Source organism: Bombyx mandarina, chromosome 03 (assembly GCF_030267445.1).
Source record: "Bombyx mandarina strain Sakado chromosome 03, ASM3026744v2".
Classification (NCBI taxonomy): Eukaryota; Metazoa; Arthropoda; class Insecta; order Lepidoptera; family Bombycidae; genus Bombyx; species Bombyx mandarina.
Genome location: NC_143210.1, coordinates 2,465,933 through 2,485,265, shown reverse-complemented (window position 1 = coordinate 2,485,265; position 19,333 = coordinate 2,465,933). Strand labels below are relative to the sequence as shown.

General features: G+C 35.0%; 2 protein-coding genes across 3 annotated transcripts; one reads left to right on the top strand and one right to left on the bottom strand.

The window, feature by feature from the left end:
• The first annotated feature begins 628 nt into the window (after positions 1–628).
• LOC149503240 (uncharacterized) lies at positions 629–16,517 on the top strand. 2 transcript variants are annotated; one of them, XM_089739216.1, is made up of 9 exons: positions 629–1,109; positions 1,658–1,789; positions 3,973–4,095; positions 4,932–5,113; positions 6,342–6,498; positions 11,236–11,315; positions 12,211–12,385; positions 13,329–13,527; positions 16,157–16,517. In XM_089739216.1, the coding sequence occupies exons 1-9, from the start codon at positions 1,089–1,091 to the stop codon at positions 16,294–16,296; spliced, it is 1,209 nt and encodes a 402-aa protein (XP_089595342.1). In that variant the 5' UTR covers positions 629–1,088; the 3' UTR covers positions 16,297–16,517. The 2 variants fall into 2 exon arrangements, with proteins under 2 accessions (XP_089595342.1, XP_089595340.1); XM_089739214.1 differs by having other exon boundaries at positions 13,266–13,527.
• LOC114252288 (TBC1 domain family member 31) lies at positions 16,302–19,101 on the bottom strand. Its single transcript, XM_028186788.2, has one exon. It carries the CDS (start codon positions 18,949–18,951, stop codon positions 16,567–16,569), a length of 2,385 nt encoding a protein of 794 aa, XP_028042589.2. The 5' UTR covers positions 18,952–19,101; the 3' UTR covers positions 16,302–16,566.
• Between the last annotated feature and the right edge of the window lie 232 nt (positions 19,102–19,333).

The window sequence follows — 19,333 nt, the reverse complement described above, 5'->3', positions numbered from 1 at the left end:
TAAAAAAAAAAACTTCAAATATCGTTGAATTTTATGTTAAAGACCCGAGCGGAGCCGGAGCGGGTCGCTAGTAGGTACTTAATAAATGGATGTCCCGAGTTCTGGATATAGAAAGTTTTATTTACGGATATGCACCGACATTATGAAGGTATGTTTCTGTGGCGAAGTAGTCATTCGTTTGGGTATGAAGAGCTGCTACAGACTACAATAAGACTTAAACTTCAGGTGCATGGCGTCACTCACGCTGAGATGTCTATGGACTCTGTTAACCACTTTTTTACTGGTGGTAGAACCTCTTGAGTCCGCACGGGTAGGTACCACCACCCTGCCTATTTCAGCCGTGAAGCAGTAATGCGTTTCGGTTTGAAGGGTGAGGCAGCCATTGTAACTACACTGAGACCTTAGAACTCATATCTCAAGGTGGGTTGTGGCATTTACGTTGTAGATGCCTATAGGCTCCGGTAACCACTTAACATCAGGTGGGCCGTGAGCTCGTCCACCCATCTAAGCAATAAAAAAAATCATACCATACAGCATAATGTTTTAAATATATTCATTTTTTTATATATGAAAATGATAATATGTAATGAAATGAAATTGATTATTATGAAACATGGCATGAAATGAAATGAGATGATATGGGATGAAATATAATCTCAGTAAAATGGTGGTCATTTACTGAGACTTTTTCAGTGAACTTTTTGTAGGATACCGAGAAGTTACGTCCAGCGGCTTTGTTTTATTTTCCCACATTTGTGCACTTTCACAGATACTAAACAGTTATTAAACCACCGTTATTACGCATTTAAACCTGAAGAAACACTAAATAGACAAAATAAAACAAATCACATAACTTCACTCCTCGCGTTCCCGCCAAAAAGTCCAATCAAATTAAAATAAAACAATTTGAAAAGGAATTGTTGAAAACGAATGTAAATAAGATTGCAGAAGGAAGTATAATTAACTATAATTACAAAAAAAAATGTAAATGAGGGTAGTTTTTTTTCAGACATTTTGCTGTTTACACATTGTAGTTACATTGCTTGTAAAGCCGAAATTATAAGTTTTCTAATTCGATAAACGCCACGATGTCCGCAACCTTAAACACCGTAAGTTTATTTTTCATATTATGGAACATTGGTAAGTCTTAATCTAATTTCTACTAAAAAATCCAATAGTTGCGCTTTTGAAGCCATCTGAGATAAGAATTTAATTTTGTGTATTTTGTATTTTTCTCTGATTTTTGTTAATATCAACAATAAAAAAAAACTGGTAAAAACAGTTATTGTTTTTTTTTTTTTTGTCTCTAAATTACTGTAATATCTTTCTGTAGAGTATTGTGTTATTTTTCTAATCTTAACCCATTTATGACCGACAACAATAGTTTTATTTTACTGTTTATTTTTTGTTTCTGATTTTTACTCCCAACGCACTTCTCTCGAAGTTATGCTGAGATTTATCAAGTTTTAACTTCTATCACGTCATAAGTACAATTTAGTTATCACATAGTACAATTTAGATTTCTACCTTAGCTCTTATGTCGGACATAAGAGTTGTGATTTCTAGAGACCCTAGTTAGCATTTAATACCAGGTTGGCCTTGAAATCATCTGCTCATCTAGCGCAATAAAACAAATATTATCGTTTCCATCAACCAGGACGCGTATACTGATGTCGTGGAGCTGTGTGCGTTACTACAATGTCTCGGGTTCAGTGTTAAATCTCTCGAGTCTACGGAAGCAAATGTCGGCGAAGACGCCGGAGCGAGGACCATTGTTATTAACTGTCAGGTATGTTTTCGTTCAGGCGAATCGGTAACAGTTTTATTTATTACTAGCTGACCCGGCAGACTTCGTGGTGCCTCAATCGATAAATAAAAGACCAAAATTTTTGTATAACTTAAAACAAACAAAAGGAATCCGTCCGACGGGGGACACATCAAAGGAAAAACAAAATTGTTATTTTTATTTAGGTAATTCCGAGCATTTTCATATTTATCTACCTTTTAAACCTTCTCTGGACTTCCACAAATATTTCAAGACCAAATTTAGCAAATCGGTCCAGCCGGTCTCGAGTTTTAGCGAGACTAACGAACAGCAATTCATTTTTATATACTTAGCCTGGGCATAAATACTGTTACAATTAAAAATAAACAAAATACTACATTTGAATTTGGAATCTGTCATTTTTATATGATTTCTCATTCAGTTTTCTCATTTTGGCGCCAATACATTGTACAATATTTTGCGATATTAAAATGGAGTGGGGTGATAAAGAGAACCGAATCGCTGTGATTGCATTACACAAAGTAGGTATGGAGCCAAATGCAATTTTTAAAACTCTCCATACGCTTGGTATTAGTAAAATGTTTGTGTACCAGGTTATTAATAGGTGCAATGAGATCTCCTCTGTTTGTGACAGAAAAAGATCTAGCCGTCCACGTAGTGTTCGTACGAAAAAGGTGGTCAAAGCAGTAAGGGAAAGAATTCGAAGAAATCCTGTACGAAAGCAAAAGATTTTATCTCGGGAGATGAAGATAGCACCTAGAACCATGTCGCGTATTTTAAAAGATGACTTAGGACTTGCAGTCTATAAGAGACGTACTGGTTATTTCTTAACTGATAATTTAAAAGAGAATAGGGTGGTAAAATCGAAACAACTACTGAAGCGGTACGCAAAGGGAGATCATAAAAAAAATTGTTTACGGATGAGAAATTTTTTACAATTGAGCAACATTTTAACAAACAAAATGACCGTATTTATGCTCAAAGCTCTAAGGAAGCTTCCCAATTAGTCGACAGAGTGCAATGTGGGCACTATCCGACTTCAGTGATGGTTTGGTGGGGTATTAGCTATGAAGTAGTGACTGAGCCATACTTTTGTGAAAAAGGTATCAAAACATCGGCACAAGTGTATCAAGATACCATTTTTGAGAAGGTAGTGAAGCCCCTTAACAAGATTTATACCCCTTATGTTCAATAATCAAGAATGGTCCTTCCAGCAAGATTCGGCGCCAGGTCATAAAGCTCGGTCTACGCAGTCTTGGTTGGAAACGAACGTTTCGGAATTCATCAGAGCTGAAGACGGGCCGTCGTCTAGTCCCGATCTTAATCCACTGGATTATGATTTATGGTCAGTTTTAGAGAGTACGGCTTGCTCTAAACGCCATGATAATTTGGAGTCCCTAAAACAATCCGTACGATTGGCAGTGAAAAATTTTCCCATGGCAAGAGTGCGTGCTTCTATTGATAACTGGCCTCAACGTTTAAAGGACTGTATTGCAGCCAATGGAGACCACTTCGAATAAGCTTTTTATACTTTAAATTGTTTTATATTTATGTATTAAACTAACACACTGTAAAAGTAATAAATGTTATTTGGCATAGTTTTTTTTTTATTTCCTTTGTAACAGTATTTATGGCCAGACTAAGTATATAGATAGATAGATGCCGAACGAGGTTATGTGACCCCGCGGCCTAGTGGACATAGAAGCCATAATGAGAGTTCCGAAATCTATAGGAAGAACTTTCAATTGCATGACATAGAAATACATGGAAAAGTCAGTGTGGGTGCATATTCCCGACTATGAGTTACAGTAGAAAGTAAATATGGTTGTGTTTAGTTTGAATTATTGTAGTTTGAAACCAATTTGAGCGACACCATTCGCTGTCCACGGGAATACGTTCTACCAGTATCAATGAAGTCCGAAAATTAACTTTATGCTTGCGCTTTACTTGAACAAAATCTCACAGGCAGATTGACTTAATCGCAAGTTACCTCATTTCCTGGTAGGTGCGCGCGTGAAGTGGGCTCACACTATTTGTGACCAGTTATTTCTGTCGTAAAGAAGTCATGTGTTCTGATTATTAAGGAGAGCAATTTAAAGCACAGAACCTACTTAGATACTTAGGACTAAATGTGGTCTGGTTTCCATCTACGATGCTAAAATTAAATGCGCTATTTTATTTCCTAGTCATCAGGTTTGCACGTGGTGCTGGAAAGTCCCAGTGTATCATGCTCCTGTCCATCCGCCAGCGAACAGAACAGTGGTATATGGCAGGTTTCCGGCGTCACCGGTGGAAAACATCTCGATAAGGTAGATATAAATTAATGAGTGCGCTATCAATCGCTAAATCTATGAAAGTCTTCACTGGAGTGCCAAAAACTATTGTTCATAATTTGAATTGCAAATGCGTAACTGATTCTTTAAGATACTCGTCTCCAGTGCTAGGTTGGTTTTGAAATGATGAGCGGACGATCGTTTGGGACCTTGGGGTTAACGGAAAGACTTCGGTTCCCTATATGATTTATACCTTAAGTTCTATGGTGAGTGTTCTGAAGAATTATTACAAATGATTTCTTAATCTCCTTTTCAACATCGCACCACCTGCCACCAATCTTCTCTGCAATTAATCTACCCTCCACTGTGTTTCCTGAGCTCTATGGCATATCCTTCTCAAACGAGGTTTGAGAGTAGTCCTCTGTATTATGCAACGGCTCAGCATTGCTGATGTCAATAAACGGCTGGGGCTACTTACTATTAAAACGGCTGTATTCTCATATGTTTAGAAAGGAAATAAAGCTCATGACCCATCTAGTTTTCAGTGGTTATTGAAGTCCGTGGATATCAACATGTGTATGCCGCCACCCGTCTTGAGACAAGAGATCTAAGTCACGATTATATAGAAAAAGCATTGATCTATTACCACTAGATAACGCCTCACAAACAAAAACAAAACACAAATATGGCATCGAGTGACTAATCTGACTATATCATCAAATGGAGAAAAACGATGTAAAAGTATAATAATTGTAACCTAAACTATGCCTTGTTCCCAAGCAATAAAGTGAGAAAAAGGGCTGATCCACATTATGAGTGCTACTATTCAGAAACAGTATCTAATTAAATGACACCAAAAATCTTTTCCGCAGGAATTCGGATGGTCTCTCCTCGGTTCCTTACCTAAATCGCATCGAGACAGACTTACGAAAGAGCTCTTGGATGTAATACGGTATATTAGAGAATACAACGAGACGGACGATAAACGCAGAGAGAAAGAAGCGATAGCCAATCGATCCGCTAGCATGTTGGAACTGACAACTCCTGAGAAATCGTAAGAATTAATTAATTAATCTTAAGTCAGTCACATTATCATTAATGTATCAATCATATATCCGGTTTTCCTAATTAATGTTATCGATTTGGTAGTAGGCAAGAAAGGAAGATCTTTCACCCAGCGGGTGAATGTTATTGTGATGAGTTATGGGCTTGTATAATGTTTTTAATGGTAAAAGTTATTAAAACTCGGTGGAGAAAATAATCATGTCGTTCTTTTAATAACTTATAATTTATATCCGCAATGAATTACAGTCATAGATTAAACATAAACATGAGTTATTGTGCCACAGACAACTAATTTTTATATTTATTGGCGACTACATTTTACACGCCCGGGCGCCCCCTCAATAAAATAAAAATTACACTCATTAACAAAAAAATTTTAGCTCTAACAAAAAACACATGCGCTCCCTTAATAGTAGACTGCTAATACTAATACAAAGAAGGTCTCTTATTTAGATCTTATTCTATGGTCATTCTTAACTTATAACTAATAATTAAAACACATTTAACATTCACTCACATTAAACCTAATAGATGTCTAAAGTTATTAAATTTACTCACAGGTAAAGACTTTGTAAAGAAATCAGCTAATTGACAATCTGTTATAACAAATTTCAGAACTACAATATTAGTGTCAATTTTCTCTTTATTAAAATTAAACTTAATATCGACATGTTATCTTGAAGAGAGATTTAGGCATCTGTCAAATATCTTGTGTTATATGATAGCTACCGCAACAACGCGTCTTTATGTACCTACTACCCACGAGCGTGTAGGTTTTTATCTGATTTGGTGATTATGTACCTAACTGTTTATTCTATCTGAAGTCGATGATGTATAAGGGCAAGGTACTATGTGGATAAATTAATAATATTTAAATAGTAAATTGTGCTTTATACAGAATAGTACTGAATGAATCTGGGATCAGTGTTCGGCAATGTAGACCTGTGTGCTAGTGCGAGTTTTTTAACTATAGCGTTAGCGTAAAGGTTAGTTCATATTTGTATGGAATGGGATCGTTTGCCTACGTTTGCCGCTAGGGGCGCTGTTCCAACTGCATACAAAGTTGGGCTAACTTTTACGCTATCGAGAACGTTAACAAACTGGCACTAAGCACACTGTTCTATTTCCAGTCATACTTTTCTTGAATATGTCACAGATTTTGTTGGCTTAAAAATTTATGTGGTATTAACTTTTCAAATTAACCGCCTGCATTTTAGGCATTTTCAAATTAAATCGGATACGCCGACGAGATGTCGCTCGTTGGATACCTTGACGAAAGTCAGGAAAGATGACCAGCTCCCTGTTCCTCGAACACTCCAGCGATCTCGTCTTAATTCGGAACCCTCCACTGACGACGATAAGGCGGAAATAAGAGTACGTAACTCCTTTGAAACATAGCGTTGTTTTTAATGCGTTTTGAGCTTATAAAAATATTAGAATTGTCGATTTCAGTAACTCGCATTCTTAAAGGACTTTAATATCAAAACGACATTACCTCAATTGCCATAACACATTGCGATTGACGACTAAACGTAGAATTATTGATCTTAGTAAGTCGCATTCTTAGCGGACTTTAATATCAAAACGATATTTCCATAATTGCCATAAGACATTACGATTGAAGACTAAATATAGAACTATTGATCTCAGTAAATCGCATTCTTAGCGGATTTTATTATCGAAGCGACATTACCCGAATTGCCATAACATATTCCGATTGAAGACGAAACATAGAATTATTGATCTCAGTAAGTCGGATTCTTAGAGGACTTTAATATCAAAACGACATTACCTTGATTGCCATAACATATTCCGATTGAAGACTAAATATAGAATTATTGATCTCAGTAAGTCGGATTCTTAGAGGACTTTAATATCAAAACGACATTACCTTGATTGCCATAACATATTCCGATTGAAGACTAAATATAGAATTATTGATCTCAGTAAGTCGGATTCTTAGAAGACTTTAATATCAAAACGACATTACCTTGATTGCCATAACATATTCCGATTGAAGACTAAATATAGAATTATTGATCTCAGTAAGTCGGATTCTTAGAGGACTTTAATATCAAAACGACATTACCTTGATTGCCATAACATATTCCGATTGAAGACTAAATATAGAATTATTGATCTCAGTAAGTCGCATTCTTAGAAGACTTTAATATCAAAACGACATTACCTTGATTGCCATAACATATTCCGATTGAAGACTAAATATAGAATTATTGATCTCAGTAAGTCGGATTCTTAGAGGACTTTAATATCAAAACGACATTACCTTGATTGCCATAACATATTCCGATTGAAGACTAAATATAGAATTATTGATCTCAGTAAGTCGCATTCTTAGAAGACTTTAATATCAAAACGACATTACCTTGATTGCCATAACATATTCCGATTGAAGACTAAATATAGAATTATTGATCTCAGTAAGTCGCATTCTTAGAAGACTTTAATATCAAAACGACATTACCTTGATTGCCATAACATATTCCGATTGAAGACTAAATATAGAATTATTGATCTCAGTAAGTCGGATTCTTAGAGGACTTTAATATCAAAACGACATTACCTTGATTGCCATAACATATTCCGATTGAAGACTAAATATAGAATTATTGATCTCAGTAAGTCGCATTCTTAGAAGACTTTAATATCAAAACGACATTACCTTGATTGCCATAACATATTCCGATTGAAGACTAAATATAGAATTATTGATCTCAGTAAGTCGCATTCTTAGAAGACTTTAATATCAAAACGACATTACCTTGATTGCCATAACATATTCCGATTGAAGACTAAATATAGAATTATTGATCTCAGTAAGTCGCATTCTTAGAAGACTTTATTATCAAAACGACATTACCTTGATTGCCATAACATATTCCGATTGAAGACTAAATATAGAATTATTGATCTCAGTAAGTCGGATTCTTAGAGGACTTTAATATCAAAACGACATTACCTTAATTGCCATAACATATTCCGATTGAAGACTAAATATAGAATTATTGATCTCAGTAAGTCGCATTCTTAGAAGACTTTAATATCAAAACGACATTACCTTGATTGCCATAACATATTCCGATTGAAGACTAAATATAGAATTATTGATCTCAGTAAGTCGGATTCTTAGAGGACTTTAATATCAAAACGACATTACCTTGATTGCCATAACATATTCCGATTGAAGACTAAATATAGAATTATTGATCTCAGTAAGTCGCATTCTTAGAAGACTTTAATATCAAAACGACATTACCTTGATTGCCATAACATATTCCGATTGAAGATTAAATATAGAATTATTGATCTCAGTAAGTCGGATTCTTAGAGGACTTTAATATCAAAACGACATTACCTTAATTGCCATAACATATTCCGATTGAAGACTAAATATAGAATTATTGATCTCAGTAAGTCGCATTCTTAGAAGACTTTAATATCAAAACGACATTACCTTGATTGCCATAACATATTCCGATTGAAGACTAAATATAGAATTATTGATCTCAGTAAGTCGGATTCTTAGAGGACTTTAATATCAAAACGACATTACCTTGATTGCCATAACATATTCCGATTGAAGACTAAATATAGAATTATTGATCTCAGTAAGTCGCATTCTTAGAAGACTTTAATATCAAAACGACATTACCTTGATTGCCATAACATATTCCGATTGAAGACTAAATATAGAATTATTGATCTCAGTAAGTCGCATTCTTAGAAGACTTTATTATCAAAACGACATTACCTTGATTGCCATAACATATTCCGATTGAAGACTAAATATAGAATTATTGATCTCAGTAAGTCGCATTCTTAGAAGACTTTATTATCAAAACGACATTACCTTGATTGCCATAACATATTCCGATTGAAGACTAAATATAGAATTATTGATCTCAGTAAGTCGCATTCTTAGAAGACTTTAATATCAAAACGACATTACCTTGATTGCCATAACATATTCCGATTGAAGACTAAATATAGAATTATTGATCTCAGTAAGTCGCATTCTTAGAAGACTTTATTATCAAAACGACATTACCTTGATTGCCATAACATATTCCGATTGAAGACTAAATATAGAATTATTGATCTCAGTAAGTCGCATTCTTAGAAGACTTTAATATCAAAACGACATTACCTTGATTGCCATAACATATTCCGATTGAAGACTAAATATAGAATTATTGATCTCAGTAAGTCGCATTCTTAGAAGACTTTAATATCAAAACGACATTACCTTGATTGCCATAACATATTCCGATTGAAGACTAAATATAGAATTATTGATCTCAGTAAGTCGCATTCTTAGAAGACTTTAATATCAAAACGACATTACCTTGATTGCCATAACATATTCCGATTGAAGACTAAATATAGAATTATTGATCTCAGTAAGTCGGATTCTTAGAGGACTTTAATATCAAAACGACATTACCTTGATTGCCATAACATATTCCGATTGAAGACTAAATATAGAATTATTGATCTCAGTAAGTCGGATTCTTAGAGGACTTTAATATCAAAACGACATTACCTTGATTGCCATAACATATTCCGATTGAAGACTAAATATAGAATTATTGATCTCAGTAAGTCGCATTCTTAGAAGACTTTAATATCAAAACGACATTACCTTGATTGCCATAACATATTCCGATTGAAGACTAAATATAGAATTATTGATCTCAGTAAGTCGGATTCTTAGAGGACTTTAATATCAAAACGACATTACCTTGATTGCCATAACATATTCCGATTGAAGACTAAATATAGAATTATTGATCTCAGTAAGTCGCATTCTTAGAAGACTTTAATATCAAAACGACATTACCTTGATTGCCATAACATATTCCGATTGAAGACTAAATATAGAATTATTGATCTCAGTAAGTCGGATTCTTAGAGGACTTTAATATCAAAACGACATTACCTTGATTGCCATAACATATTCCGATTGAAGACTAAATATAGAATTATTGATCTCAGTAAGTCGGATTCTTAGAGGACTTTAATATCAAAACGACATTACCTTGATTGCCATAACATATTCCGATTGAAGATTAAATATAGAATTATTGATCTCAGTAAGTCGGATTCTTAGAGGACTTTAATATCAAAACGACATTACCTTGATTGCCATAACATATTCCGATTGAAGACTAAATATAGAATTATTGATCTCAGTAAGTCGCATTCTTAGAAGACTTTAATATCAAAACGACATTACCTTGATTGCCATAACATATTCCGATTGAAGATTAAATATAGAATTATTGATCTCAGTAAGTCGGATTCTTAGAGGACTTTAATATCAAAACGACATTACCTTGATTGCCATAACATATTCCGATTGAAGACTAAATATAGAATTATTGATCTCAGTAAGTCGCATTCTTAGAGGACTTTAATATCAAAACGACATTACCTTGATTGCCATAACATATTCCGATTGAAGACTAAATATAGAATTATTGATCTCAGTAAGTCGCATTCTTAGAGGACTTTAATATCAAAACGACATTACCTTGATTGCCATAACATATTCCGATTGAAGACTAAATATAGAATTATTGATCTCAGTAAGTCGCATTCTTAGAGGACTTTAATATCAAAACGACATTACCTTGATTGCCATAACATATTCCGATTGAAGACTAAATATAGAATTATTGATCTCAGTAAGTCGCATTCTTAGAGGACTTTAATATCAAAACGACATTACCTTGATTGCCATAACATATTCCGATTGAAGACTAAATATAGAATTATTGATCTCAGTAAGTCGCATTCTTAGAGGACTTTAATATCAAAACGACATTACCTTGATTGCCATAACATATTCCGATTGAAGATTAAATATATAATTATTGATATCAGTAAGTCGCATTCTTAGAGGACTTTAATATCAAAACGACATTACCTTGATTGCCATAACATATTCCGATTGAAGATTAAATATATAATTATTGATATCAGTAAGTCGCATTCTTAGAGGACTTTAATATCAAAACGACATTACCTCACCAATTTTTTACCAATTGCCATAACATATTGCGATTGAAAACTAAACATGATTTCCAGCAACCAATGGCTCAAAGACAAAGTACGTACACGCTATCCTCAACGCCTGGTAGTGCTAGACGACGGAACAAAACATCAAGGTATGTTCACTATTGCCATTTGGAATACGGGGGATTTTACTGGTGGTGGGAAATCTTGTGAGTCCGCACGGGTAGGTACCACCACCCCGCCTATTTCTGCCGTGAAGCAATAATGCGTTTCGGTTTGAAGGGTGGGGCAGCCGTAGTTAAAGGTGAGACCTTAGAACTCATATCTCAAGGTGAGTGGTGGCATTTACGCTGTAGATGTCAACGAGCTCCGGTAACCACTTAACATAGGTAGGCCGTGAGCTCGTCCATCCGTCTAAGCAAGTAAGCAATAAGAAAAGGATAAATATTAGATCTGATCTGACAGAAAACTGATCAAAACTTTCACTGGTGATGCAGTAGTTAGCGGCTGTGTGTTGCGCCGCGGGTCGCAGGTTCGATTCCCACATCAGGCAAATATTTGTGTGATAAACAGGTCTGTTTTGCTCTTTGCCTGGGTGCTTCTTATCTATGATATATTATCTTTATTTAAGGAGATTATTCACCCTAGTGAACATGCCACTCCATTGTGCAACAAAAGAGAGTAAAAAAAAATATATATAAAAAAATAAAGGAAACTGTTATCGTCTCTAAAGGCCCACCAAAACTATTTTGTAAAGTGAGTTAACCATTTCGGATTCCGGAATGGCTAATACGTAATTTACACCTCCAACTTGTCGAAAATCTGTTTATTTTGCAAAGAATTGTTGTCTCAAATCATCGTTCTGCGCGCACTCCATCATAATATGATGTACCTATATATTTAAACTTATATATAGGTATGTTTGTCAGTCTCTGCTAGCCATAACACAGGGAATCTTAATTTGGGGCGGACGACCGTGCATGATTTGTGCCCACTTATTTATTATTATTAATAAAACACCTCTTATATTACACAAATTGTTTTTAGTCCTCTAAAAGGTCCGCAGAACGACTTATTGGGATCGCTATTGGCCGCAGAGCAAACCGCCGAGGACTTGAGGAGGCAACTAGCGAATGTTATCAAGGAAATCGTAGATGATGCAAAGAATGATTCATCGTTGTCTTCGCTGGTGTTGGATGTATCGAAAATATCCGTTTTAAAGGTAAGTTCTAAGTGAATGGGCAAAATTGAAGTAGCCGTACGATTGAGCTTAACAGCAAACTCTCTCTCGCTCCTCAGATAGAATCTTCTATGTTTTGTAGAAATGAAAAGATCTGTCCAACGAAATATTCCAGTTTCTTAGATTAGGGGCTGGACAAAGACTTTTTACTGTCAGGTAGTTATCATAGTTAGTATATAGTATATAGTTATAATAGTTATAGATAGTTATAGCGTGTTTCGCAGTGCCTGACAGGTCTTTGGTCCCATCACCCTTGGGGGCAATAATAATATTAATAATAATCTAATCTAACGCTTAGTGAAAAAATATTGTCTGGCCATTTATCAGATAAACTGCACAATAATCGCCGGCGTCCTTGAGCTGCTAAAGATTTCTCATCATCTGTCTGTCCTATCTTTCTAATTCTTCCCCTAATTATGAGGTAGTTTTTATTATTAAGACTGGTGATAGGGAATGTGTAGTTGCGATATGTCTTACCCATTTCCTAGACAAAACAGTCTAGCTCTGATAAGAAGGATAATAGTCACACCAATTTAGTTGATGCTTAGATATCGCTGATATTTCAATGTTGGCGAGATTGTTCATTTTCTAGTGTAAAAGAGGTCGGGCCTAGATTGGCCCGGAGCGCAAAAAAGTCCTTGTAGCGTTTCGTGAAAATTTTGCAATAGCAGTGAGCTACGAAGTTCTAAAACGATGACATATCCATGTCGGTAGTAACTTTTTAAAATTAACAGTAAAACTGTTCTCATAGGTGTCGTAAAACTTTTTAGAGCTATTTAATCAACAATTCTTGTTATAGAATTGTTATAGCATTTCATTTAAATTCTTGATTATTAATAATTATTGTAAAACACGATTGCAGGTCGCGGAAACATCGAAAGCTCAGTTCGCGTCAAGCCCTAACCTATCGGCGCTTTTGACACAGGAGGACTTCGCTAAGAGCAGACTGAAACGTTACGACAGTGCGTCTACGTCCAACTTACTGCCTGATAAACCGGGAACCAGCAAAGATAAAACATCGCGATTACGTCGCATATCGCCGAACTTTTTTAAAACAAAAAAAGACCCACCAGCCATTAAAATAGATAAAGTTAAAGGACAAGAGAAAAGCAGCAAAATAAACAGTAAGTTCTGAATGAAACTAACTGTAAATTATATACACTGTGTTTTTGAGCGTGAACTGTATTTATTGTTTTGAGATATTGATTATACCTTTAATGACAAATTATAGACTTAATATATAAGCGATATGCGTTGCTCTTGGCTGCTGGATTTGAATGAGAATTGGTGTCATGGAGGACGTCGCTCGCTGACATTTTTGCGTTCAGAAACTGAACACCCTGTTATTTAACATCCAAAAACGAATTAGGAAAAGGGTAGACAGATTTGTTTGGTCTTAACATCCTACCCGCACTCTTTAGTTTATAAGTACTTTGTCGCCTAGCTTAATCTTCGGCGATATGGCGTCTTCTAAATAATTTCGTTGGCTTGAAAATGGGTACTTACAATTTTTTTAAGGGTTTATTGGATGTTTGGAACGGCGTCAGATAGTGACGACTAGACTGCTGGTGAATTCTGACTATGGTGTAAAGTTACTTAACTTAAAATAAGGCGATATTGAGCTAGTCTGCACTTTATTTTGTCGGTTGTACGAAATCTGAGCTTACTTTACCGCAATAAATATTGGTGCTGTTTGGTTTTTATTACACTATATCATTCCTTCATCGTGGAGATCCTCGTCGTCTGAGGGTTAAGGGACGCCTTGTGCACGCGTGTCAAGCGACGCGACTATGTCTGTACAAATCCCGCAGTTACAAACATTTGTAATGAAATAAATACATGCTTGACACGTTCTCAAATGTCTTCCACGACGAAGGAACAGTCTAAAAATCAAACTTTCAACAATTCTTATTTGAGTAATTACTATGTAATTGAGTTAGTACGTCTCGCGTCAGATTGTAGAATTCGCGTTGTGTTGTCTCTGGGCTGGGGTAGCCACTTAACAACGGGTTCACCAGTTCACCACGTCCAGCACGTTCACCAGTCTATTCAATATAAAAAAAACTAAAAATAAAATCGTTCCTGAAAAATCGTTAGGTTTATATTTTCTTACTTAAAGGAGAAACCCCATTTTGGGCCTAAGCGTTACACGAATGGGATATGTACCAAAAAATTCGTCTATTTTGCTTGATTAACCTATTGAAATCTTAGCTTCATTGACAATGGCCAAGTGTAGAAAATAAGTTGAATTAAATTTTTTGTTTTAAACAATCTTTGTAAACATCTGCAACACTTATTTCAATATACATACGTAACTAGCTCCACAAACGTGCGGATTAGAATTAGAGCATCCATAAAATAGGATCGATTTAGTGGAAATCGAGTGTAAAAAATAATTAATACTCTTTTGCTTTAGGATAAATGATTGTTTTTATAGGTATTTTAATCAATGTAAATAGAGTATGGCCATCGAATCGTGACACAACTACTTACAATGGCGGCAATTCAAAATATCTACAACTGACAACATTAAATATAGCATGAAAGGATAGTTTTGCATTTTTATATTAATGTGACTATGCCCTAGAAAAATACAAATGTATCAAATCGTGTTATGTTATCTTTAATGTTGCCAACTGAAGATATTTTGGATTGCCGCTATTTAGTTGTGCCATGATTCGCCGGCCAGACTATAAACTTAATCTCATTGAATAACGTAACGTAAAGCACCAAAATCTACTAACAAAAATCATTAAAAGAAATAAATAACTGTGCCATTTAGTTATGACACGAAATCATGTCGGCAACTGCGGCAATTCAAAATACTTTCAACTGGCAATCTTAAATATAACATGAAAAAGTCGATTTGGTACTTTGAGTTTTTCTATGGTGTAGTTACATTAATAATTTTACTGGTGGTAGGATCTCTTGTGAGTCCGCGCCTCCCGCCCGCCTATTTTTGCCGTAAAGCAGTAATGCGTTTCGGTTTGAAGGGCGGGGCAGCCGTTGTAACTATACTGAGGCCTTAGAACTTGTATCTCAAGGTGGTTGGCGCATTTACATCGTAGATGACTATGGGCTCCAGTAACCACTTAACATCAGGTGGGCTGTGAGCTCGTCGATAGGTATCTAAGCAATAAAAAATAAAAATAAAAAAGGCATGAAATAAAATTAAATGAAAGGTGATGACATAATATGGGAGCACGTAATGATTTATATTTTATATAAAAAAGTTATCATATAAATATAGTTTTTCATATAAAAAAGTTTTCATTAAAATTAAAATAAGACTGACCCAAAGGTCTTAGTTACCAGGACATAAAATCCCTTAAAAAAATCATTTCGTGCGCAGCGCGTTTCGCATTACGTTGTTTTTAATTTTTGGCTTTCGTTCGTTTTCGTAAACAACCTAACACGCGATTTCTCGTAACAGGTTCCATTTTTATTTTAAAGCAACCTGTTGCTGCAACAGGTTTCGTGAAAAATTACTCATCTTTAGTAGGAAACAGCCTCAAAAATATCGTTTTTATTAAAATATCTCGAACAATAAACATAACCTAAAATGTAAACATTGTCTGATTTTACCAATTTGGCCATTGCCGGGAAACCTGAAAATTGGGCTCATGAAACCTTCTTAGGTATTGTAACTTATGCCCAAATTCTAGCACTGTAACGCCAGGCCCAAGTTTGTATGGATTTCGGGTTTGTCCTTTGAAGCGACTACTTATACTAATTTGTATGTTTTATTTTCAGGTTTATTCAGAGCAAAGGTGGTAGCACCGGTTCGAACTTCGAGATCGAACGCCGAATTTAGCCCCAATCTAAGCTCTGCCTCCAAGAAAAAGTTTAGTCACGTCAAATCAACAATACCAAGGCCATCTAAAAAAGAATAATAATATTTCATTTCATATAATTTAATAACGTGTCTGCTGAGGTTGTATGTGCGTTCATTTTTTTCATTTAGCTGAAATATTTAACTATTTGCTTTAATCACGTTCATGTTTTGCTCCATTATGCCGAAAAGACTATCAAACCAACAAACACCAATTATAACATTGTTTGTACTGTTGTAAAGAATTTAAATTACTGGTTAATTAAAAAAATAGGCACATGCTTCTTGAAGTTTGATTAAATTCGAATTCCTTTTGATATAAATTTTACATTTATTTCGCCGATTTATCAGATCTGCTTTGTGTTTCCAAGAGCCTTTCGACTTCGTTTTCTAAATCATAGTTAGCAGATTTTTTTCTTGTCTTTTGTCTTGAGTGTCTGCCGGTTTTATTAACTGTGGCTTCATTACTGTGTAATTTATCTTTGTCAATTTGTATACCAGCTGGTTGCAATATACTAGTGACTAGTTCATCTTTGGTACTGCAATGGTCCTCTTCACTTTTTTTGTGTGATTTTCTGTTTTCTCTATTTATTACGTTTTCGCCTCTCGCTTCTTTTGTACTATCATCAGACACATTCGAAGTGCTTTTCATTCCATCTCTAATTTCTCTCTCTTGACTTTTCACTGTTAATTCTTTCAGAGTATTTTTATCCGGGGGTTTGGATTTATTTACATCTCTATTCGCAAGTTTAAGGCAAATAGTTGTTTTAGGATATCCGGTGAATTGTTGGTAACACATACCCTTGTCTAGAGGTGCGAAATTATTTAAATATTTCCTGGGATGTATATCAGTACTTGTATCGTTTATAATTAAATATGTCTTCTTCAAAAATGTTTTTTTGTCTAAAGGATTTTGTAAATGATAAAAGTTTTCAAATTGCTCACAAGTCTTAAATTTTTTGATGGCGTTTCTCTGCACTATGTTGTATGAGACAACAGCCATAAGAATAAAAGATGGTTCGTTGCTTAGAATGTGATCCCAGAGTATTAGCCACTCAGTGCAAGTCAGCACTTCACTGAATGCAGTTTCTAATATTTGGAGTGCATAAGTTTGGCTTGTCACGCCTGTTTCACAAAAATGTTTCAAGAGTTGTGGATCATGTTCTGCTAATGTATTTTCGATCATAGCTAGAACGCTAATAGGTGGAAAAGGTGCATACTCAAACCACAATTGGCAGTAATTCAAGAGTATGGTGGCTACACATTCAAATAATAAAAGGGGATCTTTTTGCAGCACTTTTACAAACGGGAAGACAAAGCCTGGCAGGAATTTTATAACTCCGAATAGTGGACACCAGTGGGCAAGACATGATAGTAATCGCTTCAAATTTTTAAGTGTCGTAGAACTATGTATTGTGAATTGTTCCTCTATATTCCTATAAGACGGATGAATACCTTTATCGACTAAAGCTGAATAGGCAGTTCTGTTTCTGGGTGTATTGAGAAGTGACCTCCAAATGACAGATCTAAATTTGTCAGGATATTCTCCATACTGTATTAATATCCTTCTTAACCTGGCACTGTCCATGCATGTTCGCATTTTTTGTTCTATTTTAGACTTTGATATTGAATGCTTTGGTGACAATGACTTGACACAAGAAATGCATGGAATCTCTCTCTTTTCAGTCTTTATAGATTTATTAGGAACCGTCTCTAAGACTTCAGATGAATTATAGATGTTCACTTCCCCTAATTCCAAAATACACAAGAAATATTTTCCAGTTTGACTGACAGCAAATCTTTTAATGCCCGATGAATCTAGTTTTATTGTGTATATAATTCCTAAGGTTTCTAGATTTAAGAAGCTCAACGTGCAGACACTATTGAGGATAGCCAGAATCTTATTGGCACCACCATCAAATACCTGTGGAATGAATGCAAGCTGATGTGCACCAAGAATGTTGTATTTTGTCATATTTATTGATTTAATTGTAGTCCATGTATCCATATTGAATAAAATAAGTACAGGACTGAGTCCCGCCATTGCCATTGCTCGACCATTCATTGTGAAAGCAATACTTTTCATATGCTTTAATTCACTTGGTATTATCTGCTTGACCGATTTCATGGTCTCGTTCTTCCATATTTGTATTGTGTCATTTTTAAAGCAAGCTACTAAATAGTCACCTCCGGGAGTGAACATGATCTCCTGTATTTGTGCACCCACAAAGGTATTCAAAGTAAAATATTTAGTGAAGTTAGACATTTCCCACAGAATAGCTTCTGCTTGACTAGCCGTGAGAAGATTATTGGCCTTTTTATTTGAGAAAGAAATATGTTTTACAGTGTTTGTGTGTCCGTTGAGGGTAATATTTGATTTTCCAGTTTCAATATCAAAAAAATTTATCTCAAAATTTTTAGAGGCGGCTACCACTAAATTGTCGTGTTTGCTATTTTCGAACTGAAGGCAAGTACACGGGCCTACGCCGTTTAGCTTCCAGAATTTTAGATCAGAAAAATCGATAATGAAAACATTACCAGCGGTATCGCTACAAGCTAGTTTCTCATTACTATCACTGAACGTGCCCCTCGTGAATCTAATGCGATGACTTTCTCCACTGGAACTTCGCACGGTGTGATGCAATTGAAGTATAACCCCATCCTTTGGTTTGGATTTTAATTTTATATCAAATTTTTCAATTCGTGATAATTCCATTTGTAGTATCTTCAATATGTGATTTTAATAACATCATAGTGAATTATAGTTGTACTCATAAATCATAGCAAAGTTTTCTTTGAGTAAATTATTTCAAATTTAGTGCACAAGTATTACGATTACGTAGGTTTATTTACAAAACAAAAACAATCTCTTGTCAAATAGTGTCAACGGGTGTCAAAAACATGCAAAGGAGTACCGGCTGCTTAGTTAATGACTGAGACATCTTTTGGGCGGTAACAAGAGGAGCGAAGTTGTTTGTACAAACTGTTATATCTAGTTAATTATGTGTTTCTTCAGTTTTAAACGTGTATTAATATAAGTTTATTAACTGCTTAACATAGTTGAACTGGCATAAATGTGGAAAAAGTAAAATAATTCG

What these genes read in the sequence shown, in the direction of transcription:
- LOC149503240 (XM_089739214.1), top strand. Translation starts at nt 1,089, where the DNA reads ATGTCCGCAACCTTAAACACC. An exon ending in TGTCCGCAACCTTAAACACC is followed by an intron (nt 1,110 to 1,657) that starts GTAAGTTTATTT and finishes TCCATCAACCAG; the next exon opens with GACGCGTATACTGATGTCGT. An exon ending in GTGGAAAACATCTCGATAAG is followed by an intron (nt 4,096 to 4,931) that starts GTAGATATAAAT and finishes TCTTTTCCGCAG; the next exon opens with GAATTCGGATGGTCTCTCCT.
- LOC114252288 (XM_028186788.2), bottom strand. Translation starts at nt 18,951, where the DNA reads ATGGAATTATCACGAATTGAAAAATTTGATATAAAATTAAAATCCAAA.